Source organism: Papilio polytes, unplaced genomic scaffold, assembly GCF_000836215.1.
Source record: "Papilio polytes unplaced genomic scaffold, Ppol_1.0 DF824270.1, whole genome shotgun sequence".
NCBI lineage: Eukaryota > Metazoa > Arthropoda > Insecta > Lepidoptera > Papilionidae > Papilio > Papilio polytes.
In genome coordinates, this window is record NW_013524934.1 from 1,352,267 (window position 1) to 1,370,651 (window position 18,385).

The following is an 18,385-nucleotide window of genomic DNA, read 5'->3' on the forward strand; positions in this document are numbered from 1 at the left end:
TTGACGTTGATATGAGGGGAACGAACAAAGAAGCAGCAGACGACGGACATGAAAATACCAAACGAAATACCACTGAAATACCAGTTTTAGAAACAGAGATGTTTGAATATTCTGCCAATCACAAAATTGCAACATGCTTTATCATATTAATAATGCAAAGGTTTGGATGGATGTTTAGATGTTTGTTAAAGGTATCTCCTAAACGGCTGAATGGGCTGATGTTTGGTATAATGTTTATTTTATATCCGGGCGGAGAGTCGCGGGACAAAGCTAGTAATTGATAATTAGGTTTTATCTTTTATTTAATGCTTTTGGAATTACAACCTAGACAAGTTTCGATTATTCTATATTTTTTTTCTGAAATATGAATCAATTGATATCCATTCTATTACCTATACAAATACTGGACATTTGTCTAAAAGGGATACGCAATACGAACAGTCCCTAGAATTCAAAAGAATCTATCTAACTTCTCTGCACGTTAGGGAGCGGAAGAAATACGTCAGTTTAATGAAAATATTTTAAATATTTGTACTCGATTCTTGCTTTGGAAAATCCTTGCAAAAACCAAGAAGAAAGACCTTTACGATCGGTAACATTATTATTAGGTATTACGTACTTTATGTATCATTTTACATTGGTCGAAATTATGAAACTGGGGTCCACGATGAATTTTTAATTCAGCAGCTTAGTGAATATTTGGGGAACAATTTGCAACTTAATATTGCACGGCCGGAGCGGAGACCCCTTGGAACTTTTTACGGGGTGTTTGAAGAGGGAAAATCCTTTTGTTTGGTAGAAAATTTTTATACATTTTGATAAAAAGTCTTTTATGTTTGAAATTTTTTTTATGTTTCTCATTTCAATACTATCTTTAAAGTTTTTATCTGAAAACTTTTAATTAGGTAAATACACAAATAAAACACCCGAAATCTCAGTAGGTAGACTGCATGCAAAGCTTCAACCCTACAGTCCGCTTACATCGAACCCCTCTGAAGTGATCACAGCACGATTGCAAAACGACAACCGCACGGACAGTAATAAAGCCAGTACAAATGGCAACAATCACTCACACTCGCAACACTGCACACGGTTTCGACCAATGCAAACATTAAAAAAAAATGATGTAGTACCCAATAACAATACAGTAGGCTTAGCCATGAGACGGGTCATGGGAGGCAGGGATGATATAAAAATTACTTCAAATAAGACCATGTTAACAGTGGCTAGGTCGGCAGGCGATGTCCATTAGTTACGTATCTTTTAATATACTTAAGTGATGCAATACTATTCAAAAGTAAGCATCAACAATAAGAATATTGTACAAATTCAAAGCAATGTAGAAAATTTGATTATCATTTAAGTAACAAAGACAAATAGTTAATAGTCGGAGAACCCTAAAAGTACTCTTACTTCAATACTAATATAAAAGAGATAAATACTGAGATAATATAAATAATCATACTAATATTATAAATGTGAAAGTTTGGATGGATAGATGGATGGATGTTTGTTAGAGTTTGTAGCCTAAACGGCTGAACGGATCTGGATGAAATTTGGCACAGACGTAGAGGATAGTCTGTAAAAACACATAGTACTCACTTTTGTTTTTTTTAATTCCGGACGGAGTCGCGGGCGAAAGCTAGTAACGAATAAATAATAAAATACCTGAAGTAAAACATTAGTCTATAGCTCACTAGTTCTGGTACTTTACTTAAAAAAAAAATTAAAAGCATGTAATAATACATTTTGCTTTATAGAGCGTAGGTTCACAATAGAATGATGTAAGGACATTAGAATGGCGGGAAACGGGAAATCGACTATGCACAATAGCTGGGGTTTCCCGGTTTTAAAGCTCCCCGCACCCTCCGCATCCCCCGCCCCTGGGCCTCTAAACAATAATTCAGCTTCACCCTTCCGAAGTGCAAGGGCGCAGTAATTGAGGGCAGCTATAGGAACGGTCAGTTGAATATCGATATTGAAAAATTTTACAAATTTTTCATCGATTATTTGTAACAAACATTTTAATTTAAAATTTAGTTTTATTCTCGGGTTAATATTGTTAACCATAAATGAATACATTTATTGACAACGCTTGATATACTAGATTAAGTAGATATTGTAAACAACCAAATCTATAAAGTGATACTATCATCGTCACATAGTATAGAAGTCAAATCAAGTACTAGTGAGACAAGATATTTTGTAAATGTTTATCGATATATTTTTCCGTACGAGAGCACATCACTAGCGCACGTTCACGGCAGGGGTGCATAGTCCGGGCGCCCGCCGGCCGCGGCGCCAATCATCACATTTACACTTGCACTCTAATTGTGTTTACCCGTTATTTGGTTATGTTATTTGTAAATACAAGCTTGAAGATGACGCCCAAATGCGTTGCGTACGGTAAAAATTGAAGCACAGATATCGCGAAAATAAATTATCTAATATTTTCTCCCAAAACACGAGCTGAGATTTGGAATATTTTACATAAATTTTTAACACTAGCTAGCCGTGGATTGTTTCCGCGTGGAATTAGAAAAAAAAAACAAAAATGATCATAGCCTATGTGTTCTTCCAGACTATCATCTATAGTTACGCCAAATTTCATCGAAATTCGTTCAGCCGTTTAGGCTACAAACAAACATACATACATCCATCTAAACTTTCGTATTTATAATACTAGTATTAGTGCGATAAATATTTTAGCGGCAATCGATTGGCGATGGAAATCTAATGCATATTAAAACTGCTTACCAAGCGTCGAGTTTCACGTTAAAAACTATTACTAGGTAGTTCTAGAGTGAATTAATAGTATTGTTTTAATCTATTATAATTAATTAATATATTCATGATGTATGGATCTGAATGTTGGGCAGTAAAAGAAACGGATGAACGGATGGAAACATGTGACAGAAATGCGAATGTTAAGATGGATGTGTGGGGTAACACGAATGGATAAGATACGAAATGAGTATATTAGAGGAAGTTTGAGAGTAGCCCCCATAGTAGAGAAGGTAAGGAGTAAAAGGTTAGCATGATATGGGCATGTTATGAGGAGGGATGAATCGCATGTTACAAGGAGAACGTTAGATATGAGTGTGGAAGGGTACATCGGTAGAGGTAGACCTAGAAAGAGATGGATGGATTGTGTAAAAGGTGACATGATCAAAAAGGGAGTGATGACTGAGATGACGTATGATAGAGTTATGTGGAGGACAAAAACCTGTTGCTCCGACCCTACGGGAGTAGGATAAGGAGATGATGATGATGATGATGATGATGATGATGATGATGATGATGATGATGATGATGTTTTAATCTATGCTAAAAAAAAATGGAGACTAGCACTGTGTTCATTAGTTTATTGTTGATTTTTCAGTGTGCCCCTTACTAAAAAATTGTATTCCTAACAAGTTAATATAAATCTGGTAGTCATAGTTTTCGGAATTGAAGTGCAAGTCGGGTCTCCGCGGAGTAACTGAGGCGTTACATAATTGAGTTGATGCCAGTCGCTGATGGCAGCGCTGGTAACGAAACCAATTAGTGCGTGCCCATTGTTATACGACACGACACTTTATATTTGTTGATACATTTCTCTCCTCATCACATATTATTCCAAAATTAAGTCTTCAAATTTTGATAACAATAAATGCTAATACTTGACAAGATAACTAATATAGCCTTGCCACCATTAATTTAGAAAAAAAAACAAACAGTTACCATAAAAATCTCTTCTATTTCTAACTATCTGTAAAGTTACTTAACAATTTTGTGTAAATCAATTAATATTGTAACAATGGAAACACGGCAAGTACAAGATAGTTAGCCAACGCTGGCTTAGTCTCAATTGGGTTAAAGATAATGCGTCTCCTGAAGCATAAACTACCACATCGACAAATATTCCAAGCGTATATATGAATAGTTCAGTCGAATTAGTATTATTATGTACAGTATCAATAAATACACCTAGTAACAGTGACATGAAGACAGATCAGATGACGTCACGATTGCGTACGTACAAGCATTATAACCAGTTGTTGCTCGCGACTTCGTCTACGTGAAAATTGAAGAATAGTAACATAGCTTTTTAATGGTGAAAGATTTTTTTAAATCGGCCCAGTACTTTTAGAGTTATTTCAATACAATAACACAAATATCCTCTTTATAATATAAGTGTATGCTCGTAGGAGAAGCAATCTGTATTGCTTCTCATTGCATGAGCAAGAGATTCACAAAAAAAGCATAATATTTTATTTCTAACAAGAAATTAATAAATGCGTCTACAATACGCCTATGTACCTACATTTATTTATGTCAATGTTTAGTATATAATGTATAGATGAGTAACATAGGTCGGTAAATACCAGACACGCATGACCGGCCAAAGGTAATATGTACACTGTGGGCCATGATTAATGGCACAAAAGCGGTTTAATTCCGCTTATTGTCGTAAATGTAATCAGTTCGCTGAAAAGCGCCCTCTGACGCTTCACGCTAGAAACAAAGCGTGCGCGAATACAGTTTGGAGGTTTGGATTTTAGTGTCATTAATCTTATGAAAGTGCAACTTTTGGTGTGATTATCTAATTGTTTTAGGAACTTTTGGTATATGGTAACAATAGCATTTTGTCCATATACGATAAAGTTATCTCATATTTAATTAATTAGTTGTTTGTGACGATACCGTGTAATTAATATGCCAAATGTTGGTTAATCGCGCTTAAAGAAGTAACGTTATACAAAACAAAATTATGCAGAAAACAGTTAATTTACTCTTAATGCTTAATTACTAATAATGTCTTCACAAACTTAGATTAGGCATTTATAGGCACAAAAACCTAAAGAAAATGGTAAAATGCCGTGCACAGACCAGACAGGTAGGGAATCATGGGGTTTAGCGGTACCGAAGGGGGTTGCGGAGGGTTCGGGGGCGGCTACGGAGCGGGAAAGTGACGTTTGATAAATCGACAGCAACAGTTCAGGGTTGTGATTTATATGAAAACTTACCGCTTGGTAACAACGGCGCGCTGCCAATGCTAATCGCGTGCATTTACTGACGGTACTAGGGGTTCATAAGCTTATACTAAATATAATGGAAAATCAACGTCGAGATAAATACGGAATTACTTAGAGCGTGCTCACAACTGAAACTACTCTATCGCATAACTTTTTAGTCGCGCTTTGATTCGTATGAGCTTTTATGGAGTCATACTATTCGATTTTTAGTTGTGCGACTAAACAGTTGAATTGGCTGCGAAACAATCGACAATCCCACAAAAGTTTTGCAATGTTTTCGTCAAAGGTGTGCCTCCGCTCTTAATCTATAGTGTTTGATACTTTACATACCTTAAATTACATTGTCTAAATGTTGTTTTTGAAGTAACTTTTTATATTGATACTGTTAGTATACAGCGCATTGTAGTAAAAATACGTTAAAATTTTGATGTCGAATGTATATTTAAACAAGTTTACTTTAGAGATTTCATATCAATTAATAACATTTAAGATTGATTGCATTCTATTAAATCTCGGAAGCCATTTATATTGAAAGGAAAGCAAGACGAATGTAGAGTTTTGTTCCCTTGAATAGACCTGCCTTGAGAGTTTATTTCAGTGTCGTTTGATGAAGAATCGATTCTGCCAAGACTTAATTACCTCCCGTAGAAACATCTGCGTCTACGGCGAATGGATTTCAATTAAATTTACAGAAAAGCTTTACACGAAGTCGTACTAATACGTTGTTAAGAAGTCCACCTGTTTAATTATAATTTCCTTATTAAAACTTCGTATTAATTAAGGTTATTAATAATTTTATATCCATTTCTTTTGATTTTCATTCAACGTAAGGTCTAGTGTTGTTTATACTCTGTACCAAAGTCTACACAGATAAAAAACTCTCAATCCATAGATTAAACATAAACGATGACATCTTGGACGTTAGGCATCAAAAATGACAGCTGTCATTTGATATGTTTACATACAAAGTATCGTAATATGTTATGTATAAATGGAATAAGTAAATGAATAATATTGTTATTAAATACATTTTTTAAAGTATCAGGAATTGCTGGATTAATATTATAGTACTCTAAGCATTGTTACCTGCGTGTTTTCTAGGCGAGTATTCTAGCTTTGTAACGTTTAAGAAGGAGAAATTAGTGGTCGAAACTTAATACGGTGCCCAGCCGACACTTAAGCCGTTTTTGGTCATGCAAACCCCCTAAAATTGCACAGCGGTAAAAGCGATGTCGAAATTAAATGCACGTAACCTCACCCATTGAAACATCACCCCTCGGGCGTCGTATCAACCGCGTGTTGTTGCAGACAGACAGACATACAAACAGATTGGTCTTTGTGTCTCGCCCCCTATTTGATGACTAATGAAAAGCGACTACCGCAAAACACAATACGCAACATTATTGAACCTTTTTGTTGACGGAATAAGGTATCAATTTGAGTGTTGAAAACGCAATATTATAATTGTATTTGTGAGCACCTGTCCGATATTATAAGAGCTCCGACCGTGAATGCTACGGTTTTCATTCGTGACTTCTGTTTAGGTGAAAATGGAGTGTAGCGGCTCAATTTGTGGTGGTCGTTTATTTTAGTACTAACTATGGGAGGTCGCTTAATTAAGAGTGCGAATGATAGGCGCTTTTTAAGTTCTTTTTAAAGACATGAAAGCCGCGTCGATAGTAAATGCGTCATGCTGATGGTTGATTGAACGTAAACATTAGTTACAATGACATTTCACTGTTAAGGCTCTTAACAATGAATACTTTAAGGCCTTTGAAATTTACAATGGAACAGTTTTCTGAAAGAAATGTTTAGACGATTCTCATTTCATTCAGTACCATTCATCATTTCTCTAATATCGCTAAATTCTTCATTAAATTTAACCACCAATTAATATTAAAAATATATTCATAACCCGATGATGTCCATTTCGGTTGCCTTTTCGGTTATGACGGGGTGTTGACGTAGTGACGTTTGCAGACGTCAGCGGCACAGTACCAGGGCCAGGTGGCAGCACTGAGCGCGGAGAACGAGCGGCTGCGGCGCCAGCTGAGTGCACTGGCCGCGCCGGAGCCTGCGCTCGGTGAACACGAGCGCCGGCTGGACGATGTCGCTCAGCAAGTCGTGCGGGCGCTTCTCTCACAAAAGGTGAAATTGTTTGCTTAGTGACTAAACCATTCTAGAAATACTAGAGATACCTAAATCTTAAAGGCACCAAGTAATACGCTAAGAAACGTAGCATTTAAAAGTAACAGTGTATTGTGTAAAAAAATCTTTTAAAACTCCATCGTATAAAATATACCCATAGCTTTTAAAACCGTAACGATCTGCTAAGCCAAGAGACAAAGTAACGACACCGCTCATCGTTATTTATGTGACAAAGCCACTCTTCGTCGGAATTAGTATATTTGTCCAAAAAATGGTTAGCATTAGAATCTCTTAATCCAGAGGAAGCATTAAGATGCCTCGGAAATTGTTTTCTCATAATTATGGCACACATTCTCGCGGCCGTGGATTACGCTCTGCTCCTTTCGCACATAAATCCAACGAAATGGGACAATTCGCCCTCGCCCACCACAGTAATAATTTCACAGGAGCCCTTGCCCACTATAATCTTGGTATAATCTGCCCGATAATGCGACCGTTTGCGTTTAAATCCGTTTCGAGATCGTCCATGTTTGTACCGATTTCGCGCCTATCCTAAAACAAAGATGGCGGGTGACGACAATAGTTTCTTCTCATTTGTAGTGTAATTTTTAGAATGTGTCACTACTAAAATATATTTGTTAACTATTGCAATATATTCTGTGATACCTCAAATTTGTCTTAAAAAATCTCATTACAGCTCACTGTAGCATATAAACTGTAAGAGAAATTACTCATAAGACAATATTAATCCCGCGGTACTCTATCATCGGAACCCCGTCTGTCGGTAATTACTGCTTCAGGATAATTCCACGTAAATCCTCACGTGTCGTATTATTCAATATCAAATAGCAATAATTATTCGAGGGGTAAACGTCTATCAAATTTTGATATATGAAGACATTGATTACTTAAGTTTGCTTGATATAAAATTAAATGTGCTTAAACGGTTAAGCGCAAACTACCGAAATTGTCAATAAATGGTCACTATAGCAGGCTTTTGACTGTAAATACGGCAGTGAAAAGTGTAAATAATTTATACATCTTCGAATTTAATGAGCCTTCTGTCTGCTGTTCCTTTCTTCTTTCTGAATCTCTGTAATTACGGAACGTCGATTACGTTACTCCAATTTAATACGGCTAATGAAGCGTAATTAAAATATACGCGTTCACTTCGACTCCAGCTGATGAGGGAGATGTTACCGTAGCCCGGGATGAAATAATCAATCAGCGCTTGTAGGGAATTATGTCTGTTTAATGTTGTTTATGTTTGTTTCCTCTTCACCTATTTTAGTAAACTAGGTCACTACATCAGTAACGAAATCGCCGTCTAAAAGACCATTATTGACAGTCTCTTACAACTAGATTACGTACCATAATGAAGATATTTATTTGATACTAGCTTTCGCCCGCGACTCCGTCCGCGTGAAATAAAAAGATAATATGTTTACTCACTGACAACGTAGCTTTTTATTGATGAAAGAATTTTTGAAATCCGTCCATAAGCTTTTGAGTGATTTCATTACTATCAGACAAATAAAGTTTTCCTCTTTATAATAGTAGTATAGATTAAAATGAAATATTTGTCCACGATAAAACTACACATAAACTTATCTAACTGTTCTTCTATACCTAGCAATTTATTATGCCTTTATATGTAGAAGTAAAATTCCAAACCAGTCTTTGTTGCTTAAACACAACAAATGACACTCGAATCTTCTATACTAACCTCATAACCTACACGTTTCAGAACGTTCGAGAAGAGTTGTGCTGCGCGAGGGCTCGTGTGCGAGATTTGGAGGCGCAGAACCGTGCGCTGAGCGGCCTACTGGTGCGCCAGTTGCGCCCGCAGCCTCGGCCCTCGCCCGCCTCGCCGCACACCCCGCACACGCCCCACACGCCGCACACGCACACCACGCTCACGCCAAGGGACTTACAAGGTAAACACATGAAACCCCCATGAGACGAGTTGTTGGGTTAATAGTAAATAGTTTTAACATTTTTGTGGTGTTGTGCAGTGCATGTTGTCGAAGTGGGGTCGTGTGGCTCGCTGGTGTCGTTCCGCGACTCCCCCCCGCCGCCCGTCGCACACCCGCATCCCCACGCCCTCAGTCACGACGACAAGCGCCGCCACCAGATCCTCGCCGACATCTGGACCGAGCTCAAAGTACGTAATGTTTATTCCTAATGTTATAATAGTTGCACATACGGTTATTCTTCATTTTATCATGTACTTTATTTTCTTCTTGCAGGGGCTGGAGGTCAGTCCTGGAAACTTGGCTCGCGCGCTGGCGGCTGTAGAGCCCGCCCTGTGGGCGCCGCCTACGCGCCCCGCCACCCTCAGCCTCAACATGCCGCAACCATGCACCAATCCTATCAACGGTAACTTATGATATACCAAGTTTATTATCTCGTCACGTCTAAACATAAAAGTAAAGTGAAAAATAAAAGATAACTCTAACATTATTTTTATAAATTTTTCCAGGTGGTTGCGAGGAAAAAGCCACAGAAGAAGAAAGCGGCGAAGCGGGTGAAGTGGGGGCGGAGTCTCCCGAGAGCGGCGCCAAAGACGAAGGCTACTCAACCATGTCCAGCGACGTGCAGGCGGACGCCTCGCGCCAAAGCGACCACGCGCCCGACCGCGCGCTGCCCGACCTCAACGAGGCCTCCGACGAGACCGACAACCAGACCATAGTCTCCATAAATCCGCGGGAATCACGACGCCACGCGCGCCTCCTGGCCGACGCAGACTATATATATTTCCCGCTGGGTGTCACCTTCGCCGGAGTCAGAGGCAGCTACCCACCTTCGCGACCCGTCCTTCCTTTCCAGCATGTCGTGAGGAGCTTCTCTGACTCCCATCTCTGCCTAAAACTAATAGCGGGAACGACATGCCCCACCAGTTGTCTAGATACCCCCACGCCCAGCTCGGGCGTTCTAGTATTAGATCTCAAACCTGCACCGGAAAGACCTTTGAGAAGACCGGCGATAGCTTCAACGACGAGTTCGGAGAGAGTCTCATGGGGCAGCACGGTGGACGAGCGAGCTGATGGTTCACAATACGATGCGGACTACGTGCAGCATTGGCTGGAGCTGGACGACGCCAGGTCAGCGCTGCAGCAGAGGCATCGGGACCTGGCCGAGTTGGAATACGATAGAGCCGAGTTAGAAGACTGGAGCTTGTCGTTGTCGTGCGAAGATCTCAGAGATAGACAATCTCCTTTTGCCGAAATTACGACACCTGGTCAAATATCACTTTCAACGCTACCGAGTATTAGAGAAGATGATGGGTTAGAGCTAGAGGAAGACGTGGGAGACTGCTTATGGAACGATTGCGGATTCGCGACTGTGGAAATAGATGAATGTAAGATGACGGATGCGGACAACGCGGAGAAGCGCTGGGAGTGTTCCGGAACACATTCCCCGGGAGGATCCTGGTCCAGTGCTTCGGATGCTCCGGAAAAACGATCCAGTACGGCGTTGAGTGAGGACGGCGATTGCACAAATATTGGTGTCGATTTTACTAGAGACTTCTACCGTCTTGTTAAATACGAAAGCACAAAAAGTCTAGCATCGAACTCATCGAGAGGTATTCCGTCTCAAGACCCGAGCAATCATCTGCGAATACACGACGTGCAAGCTATGGCACTGCAGGATCGCGAACAAGCGTTGCAAAATGTACTGCACTTTATAGCGGAACAGCAAAAGTATTGTCGCGACAGGGAGGAATCGGATTCGATGTCGTCTAGGCCCGTATCGGAGATTCGCGAATTACCACCGCCATATGCTTCGGCGGATTACGACGACGACTCCGTGGGCCCCCGCAGCGAGGTGTCGGAGGACAGGCTCCGTCCAGATTCTTTCGGTAGTTTCTCAGAGAACGATTCCAGCGAAATAATTTCTAGTGAAAGACCAAAAGTAGCGTTCTGTGACGTCGTTTCCGAAACAAAGTGTACGCCGAGATTCATCGAACGGGAAGATCCCTATGTCGAGTCTCAGGATTACTTCGATGATTTCTCTCAAGTGGAAAACGCCGAAAACGAAATGGATGACCATCATCTACTAAAGGTTCAAATTAAGAATGAAATAAACAAATGCATCGATACGAGCAACTCGTCCGATTTGAATCAGCCCCTAGCACAAAAAGAGGAGAAAACTTGTGATATCGAATCTAGTCGTAATGTAGACCACAATTCGGCGTTGAAAGAAAATACAGTAAATATAATGTCGAATAAAGTTACACTGTGCGAGAGAGAAGTGGAAACTTGTTTAAGCAAATCTCCTAGTTTTCCGTTGGCGAGCGGAGAAACGGAGATGTCGTTAGTGGAGGAGGTGCTTAGTGCGTGTAGACGGAGCACCGGCTTGCTGGTCCCCGTGCCCGAGGAGGAGGAGGGCTCCTCGCCCGAGAACGGTTCGCCGCAGATGACCGAGTCGAACACGACGAGCACGTCCACCGCTGAAACTGTGATAGTAAGTAATAGGACCGACGGCATCCAGAGGGAGATCCGACCACGGGCGGATAGAAGTCGCATCCCCACTTTCCTCGGGGGCAAAAGGCCGCCGTCTTCGCCGCACAGGACGAGGTCGAAGATCCCCGTCGCGGAAAGAAGTCGGGCGATCGCGGCGGTAGCCCCCACGCCCGAACCGATCATCGTCAAGCAGGAGCACACGCTCAGCTTTCACGAGGCTGCCACCTCGAAGGATGTCATCGACGAACTTAACAGGTAACTAATCACAAATTTTTATATGAAATTGATTTATTTAAAATGTAAAGACTTACATTACTGTAAGACTACAGTATCTTCCAGTTATTACCTCTATGCTTCTAGTCTGAATTTTTATGTTTTGGACTGACTTCCCAAAAGGAGGTACTCAATTCGTCTTTATGTTTTTTTTATGTGGGTTACGGCATAACTCCGCCGCTAGTGGACCGATTTTGATCATTCTTTTTTTTAAATCTATTTGTAGAATGATCCGGCAGAGCGAAGGACAGCCGGCGGCCAGGGGCAGCGGAGAGGAGAGTGGGGAGAGCGGAGAGAGCGGAGAGTCTGGGGAGAGTGGGGAGGGCGCGGAGGGCGGCAGGGACGGCGCGCTGTGGGCGCCCACCGGCTGGGTACACGTGGAGAAAGACATAGACTTCAGTGACCCTAAGGTATCTTGGAAATTTACTTGTATGTAGCATTGGTAATTTGTTATAAATGCTTGGAAACGAGGAAAGGTTCTACAAGACAAATACATAAATATGTAAAACATTTCAGGCTCGGGCGAATCTCTTGGACGTGATGTTGGCGTCGAGCGACTCGTCACCGTCGTCGTGCGGCTCGTCGCCGGCGGAGGCGCCCGCCGCCGCCGCGCCCGCCGCCGCCGCCGCGCCCGCCGCGCCCTACTCCCGCCTGCACAGGCTGCACCGCTCGCGCAGACAAAAAACTGGTAAATTTTAAACTTGTCTATCGCACTCGGCTATGTTTCATACTACACAGCTACCATTCGGTGTTGTGGTTTCAATTTTATTGTTTTTAAAGAGATTAATATATAGACGAATAAAGTTTGAAATATCTTCTCTAAATAAATTGTAAATGTTTATATCTCTGAGAAAAAAATGTTAACTATAAACAAATGGCAATAATACGTTAACCAAAGTAACAGCACCTTGCGATTTTGTTTAAAGAAATATTTTTATCTGTATATTTTAATTTTCGTCTATGTGTATTGTCTATGGTATATTTTTTCTAGTTGTCTATTAATGTAATATCTCTGTGTTTGTGTCTCGCCACAAGTCAAGCCACGCCTCTCGTTTCCGCTCTCACTCACTCGCACCATCTCACTCTCGCCTCATACCGCGTAGTTATCATATACCACGCTCCGGATTGATCTGAATTTGACAATGCTGCCAACAAAATATACTGTAAGCTACGTAAAGCTTTTCTTTGAAATTGTTACTCAATCAAAAAAATATGAGCTAAAAAATATATTTGTATTAAAATGTCTTGTTACATTTGTGACAATGTAAGTCACACTGTAGATAAAAAGTTACTAAGAAAAGCTTTTGAAAAGACACTAAATGACAATCTATATCTTCTATTGTTTTATCCGCGGTCTATGGCAGCCGCCTCTAGCTGAAGTTAGCTAAGTTAGTTGTAAGGTTGGCAGCGTTGTGTCGCCGGAGCGTGCGTAGCGTGGGCAGCGTGTGCAGCGCGTGGGTGCGTGCGGGCGAGGGTTGGCGCCGAGCGTGCTCACGCGTGTGTGTCGTCCAGCGGGGGGCGCTTGTAGCCGCTAACGTGCCTGTTGGTGCAGCGGCGGCGCTGCGCGTGCGGCTGGCCGTGCTGCGCCCGCCGCGCCGCCGCCGCCCCTCCGTGCTGGGCCGCGACGGCTTCTTCGTGCGATACGGCGACCGAGAGCGCGCCGCCGTCGCCGCCTTCGACTTCCTCGACGACCTCTCCGGCTCCGGCGGCTCCTCCCCGGACACCAAAGACTGTACCTAAATTATCTAGCAATAAACTCCTCCCAAATAAACTATATTTTTTTATTGTGATACGGACGCGACCGCTTTCTCTCCGCACGGACAAGCCCCCGTGCCGTCATTGACGCTTGTGAGACGGTTAGCCCAATAGTTTTTACTTAGTGTAGCGTTTTGTAACCGTAAGCCGGGTCTGTTCGGCTGCAGCTTTTCCAACGGCCTCGTGTAACCTTTTCGAGTTAGTTTAGGTGTCGTAGTTGTTTCGATTTGTACTATTCGCTATAATGAGCACCTAGGCTGTAACGTTCTTTCTAGATTCCATTTAGTAGCTTGGGAGATGAGTAGGGAACGTTACGAGGGCGTCGTATTTTATAAAAGGATTGTCGCTGTTCCTTTGCATTCTGAATCTCGAACCTAAAGCCTTGCACTTTGTACCACCTCTTGTACTGTCGGGATGTACCATACCTATACTTTGCGCTTTCTATATCCAAAGTGATGGTATACCCAACGTAATCCGGTCGACTGCTTGCTGCGATGTCTTACGCTTCGAACCAATAAAAGTGTGTTAGGTAAGAAGACGTAATAAGTAATGACTAAGTAATTGAAAGCTGCGGCCTCGAAGTAATGTGATATTTTTGTATATACTGTAAGTCCCACTTATTTTCGTATACATTTAAATGGATTCCTTTCTAACAGAATGAAGTAACTGATGGTCCTAGAGTGAAAAGTGTTTGAGTTTTGTGTAAGCCCGGTCGTGCGACGAGACGAGTCACGCGACCGGATCGCAGATTGTAATGTTAAGTACTTATGTAAATATGGACGATTAACATTTGTGTAACTACATTTAATTATTTAGTCGTAATCTAAAACCTTATAAAATCCATTAAATTGAAGGGTACTAAAATATGATAAGTGTATATATGTTATGACGTCATCGAATGCTATTTATTGATTTGTATCTGTTGCGATTCTTCGACCATTTTGTGTATACTTAGGTACATATCATCGTCTTATGTTATTTGTAGGGTTTATATTTTCTCGCTTTAAGTAACGACTACACCTTCCATTGACTGAAGTAATTTCTGTTATATTTTAAAAGATAATTCGAAATAACATTACATTGTATACTTTATTATAATTTTACCAATCAGTTAATCTTTGTTTTAATTTTAAGTCGTTACTTGCAGCGAGAAACTGTCTTATATAGTTTGCATATTGTAATTCCATTTATTATGGTTATGAACCTTAAGTAGTTTTTGTGGCTTGTAACATTGTATAGATTTTATTAACGGCGGAACCAAAGCATAACACAACTTTGCCACCACTTGTTACGATGCAACACATTTAATTTAACGATATATTTTGGAAAACATTTCTTTTTATCCAGCTTTGTTTAATGGTAACAATGAGGACAATAAAGGAAGATTTTTACATAATAATTAATAATAAACGAAACGACTCGATCGATATCTAAAATATATTACTTATAGACGACATATTACAGCGATTTATATTTAAATTGTGTAACCGCGTCCTTTACGTTCGGATACACGCATCTGACAATGAAAATAGTTTGTAAAAAGTTTTTTATCCGAACATAGACAAATGTCACATCTCATCATTGCATCGTATATCCGAACGTATTCATTAGTTTACGAACAGATTGTAACTATTTTTAAATCACTGTAATTAACAATTTTTATTAAAGATCGTAATCGTTCCTAAGAACTAATCGTTCATTCCTGTATTTTAGGCATTTTGTGCATTCATGTAAACCGTTATTATTTAAGTACCTCGGTATGTAATAAATTGTATTCGATGTAATTTTAGGGTACTGTGAACGGTAACTACCACTGAGTTTCAAAGCACAATTGGAAAATAAATTTATAGTAATAAAAATGCGTATTAATTACCTTTAGTATTGGGTGCATTTGTTAGTTGATGCTACATATGCTAACATAACTTGAGTTAGGTAGGTACTTTGATCAGTACAAAATGTAGAATAACATTATAATTTAATTATCTAATACAGATGGGTTAAATAAACGATTCCGTTCCCAAATAATTATTTTGTTTTATTTATTGCTTGCAATTTCTTTAAAAAAAACTGCCTACGATACTCTAAATCATATTATTATAAATGCGAAAGTTTAGATGGATGGATGTTTGCTTGAGTTTGTAGCCTAAACGACTGAACGGATACTCTTTTTGTTTTTTTTTATTTCCCAGCAGACGGAGTAGCGGGCGAAAGCCAGTGATCTCAAACTTTAAATATTGAATTGACGACTATTTCTCCATTTACAAATAACTTCTAAGAATACAAAATACATCTTAGATATCCTTTATTTTAAATTATCAAATAAATATTAAAAAATAATATGCTCTAAGCCAAATTTAAAGCTGTAACAAAACTATTCGAATTTTATTTGTTCTGTTTTACAACAAACTTGAAAATTGATGGTAAAATATAATTAGCAAGTAATTAAAAAATAACTCTATTTTCCATAGATTTATATAAGACAGATCTTTATGTATGAGTGTGTATGTATAAAAAATAATAAAAAAATCATAGAGTAAACAATATTTATAATATCTATACTATTATAATAAAGCGTAAACACTTCTTTGTTGCCAAAGATGTTGGCAATTACAGCATATTTTCGAATATCTTACGTCACGCTTTAGGCTATATTATGGCGGCACGGCATTAAAATTAAGGGGTAAATATTTTGGTTAAAAACCTTAATGTGGGAAAGAGACCATAAGTTGCTGCCAACATCAAGGAAGCAAAATTGCCATAGTAAGGTAGTTGGTATTTGGACATTTGCAATTGAGAATTTGACAAATGTAAACAATAATATCAAGTTTTTTATTTAATTTTTTATAGCAATGAAGCCGTACGGGAACAGCTAGACTAATATAATTGTGATGCTAAAAAGACTAAACTAAAGAAAATAAATATTTTCATAATTCAAACAAAAACCTATTCTAATACATGAAAATAACCCTCAATCAACAAATTATAATTTGTGATATTAAGCTATGTGCAACTGGTTATTTTCTATGTAAATAAAATATTAAATAGATATAGGAACTAACGTAGTGACTTCATGAAAAGCATTGAGAGAGTTCAATTTCTCACTGTAGAACACATCACAAAACGTCGTTGCCCTTCTTCTTTTGATCTGAAAACAGCAAAACTTAATTCAAACTTTACCACTGTTTTTTTTTAAAATACTGTTGGTTACTTTTGTTAATTGGTACACAAAAAACTAAATTCACCTACACCAAACACACACACATCTATGCTAATATTATAAAAAGGAAAGAATTGGTTTTTTGGATTTTTGTTTGCATTGAAATAACTCAAAAACTACTGGACCGATTTCAAAAGTTCTTGCACCATTAAAAAACTGTATTATTTGTGAGTAACATAGGCTATATCTTTTTTGTAATTTCACGCATGCGAAGTCGTGAGCAACAGCTAGTTTTATTATAAATAAAACACAAATTAATAAAAAAAAACATTTATTAAAATTAACCATATATAAATTATGTCATGATAATTGTAGCTTCAAAAAAATCACAGACAACATTAATTTCTTTTCTCTGTACAATTAAAAATTGCTTTAAAATATTTCTCTTTTCACATCCATAGACAAAATAACCAGGAAGTGTTTAAGATATAAAACCAAGCTTAATAAGGTCCTAAAAAAACTATTGCATAATACTAAAAAATCTATCACCAGTAAGGCCCTATTTCCACTTAGGCGTTTTCCGCGCAACACTGTCCGCGCGTTTTTAAAAAACAGTCGTAGCCCCGCCAGTGGAATGATACAAATTAGCCATTTTTTAAAAAAACCTAATACAACACTTCATGATACTAATTCAAGTGCTTATCGATTCAATAATTCAAACTCCGGTAACATAAAACAACAAAACCAATTAACGTTACTCCTAATTAGTCAACTTTAACTAACGATTAAATTTATCAGTGCGATTTAAGTGTTACGTGCCGATATCTTGACAATTAAACGAAACTATAAATTCACTTTTGCTGTACATTTACAAGACTAAAATAACGCACATTGTCACTAAAGCGAACTGGATTCAATTTTTATTTGATCCATACATTGATTAAATGTTAGCGAATCGTGTAGCAGTTAACTAGGAAACTAAATCAACGACGATAAACAATTCGCTTCAGGTTCGCTTCTCTTTGACTTCCCTAGAAGCGTCTGAAGGATTTGTTTTCCTTGTAGTTTTGAAATATAAACGCACACGCTATTGTGTGTAAACATGTCTACAAATACAAAACCAAGTTTTTCGGCAAAAATAAAGCCAGCGACAGACGCTCAGTTCTAACATAAAACACCGTCAGCAAGCTTTACAAAACGCTCGGAAGCGTAACATCTCTCAAGACATGCATTATTCGCACGTACACAAAGTGCAATGACCTAAAACATGTTTCGTAACTTAATTTTAAGTAATCAATTTGAGACAATTGATTACAAAACGATTAAAACAATGTCGAGATAAATTTTGTCATCGATTTCTCATATCGAAAAGTTGTTCACAATTTATTTTCTCTTGATAAAGAGGATTAACTACCTCAAACAGTAAACTAATTTCATACAAGGAATACTAAGAAGGCTTTACAAAACAAAACTGTGAATTTCGCAGTTAACTCTTTTACTACAAACTTATTTAATAATAAACCTCATTGTACTTTCTGGAATGTTAGAAACTCCGAGCACATATAACA

The 18,385-nt window shown here is 38.9% G+C and overlaps 1 protein-coding gene across 4 annotated transcripts in view; it reads left to right on the plus strand.

The window, feature by feature from the left end:
- Positions 1-15,686, plus strand: part of LOC106104340 — a 271,002-nt gene extending 255,316 nt beyond the window's left edge. For 2 of the 4 annotated variants that reach the window (XM_013284377.1, XM_013284368.1), the window contains exons 6-13: positions 6,999-7,166; positions 8,914-9,103; positions 9,182-9,330; positions 9,416-9,545; positions 9,649-11,887; positions 12,132-12,315; positions 12,422-12,593; positions 13,458-15,686. In XM_013284377.1, the coding sequence (XP_013139831.1) occupies positions 6,999-7,166; positions 8,914-9,103; positions 9,182-9,330; positions 9,416-9,545; positions 9,649-11,887; positions 12,132-12,315; positions 12,422-12,593; positions 13,458-13,645 (3,420 nt within the window). In that variant the 3' untranslated portion in view covers positions 13,646-15,686. Of the gene's footprint in view, positions 1-6,998; positions 7,167-8,913; positions 9,104-9,181; positions 9,331-9,415; positions 9,546-9,648; positions 11,888-12,131; positions 12,316-12,421; positions 12,594-13,417 lie in introns of all 4 variants that reach the window. The other 2 variants (XM_013284382.1, XM_013284390.1) reach the window with 2 other exon arrangements.
- The last annotated feature ends 2,699 nt before the right edge of the window (positions 15,687-18,385 follow it).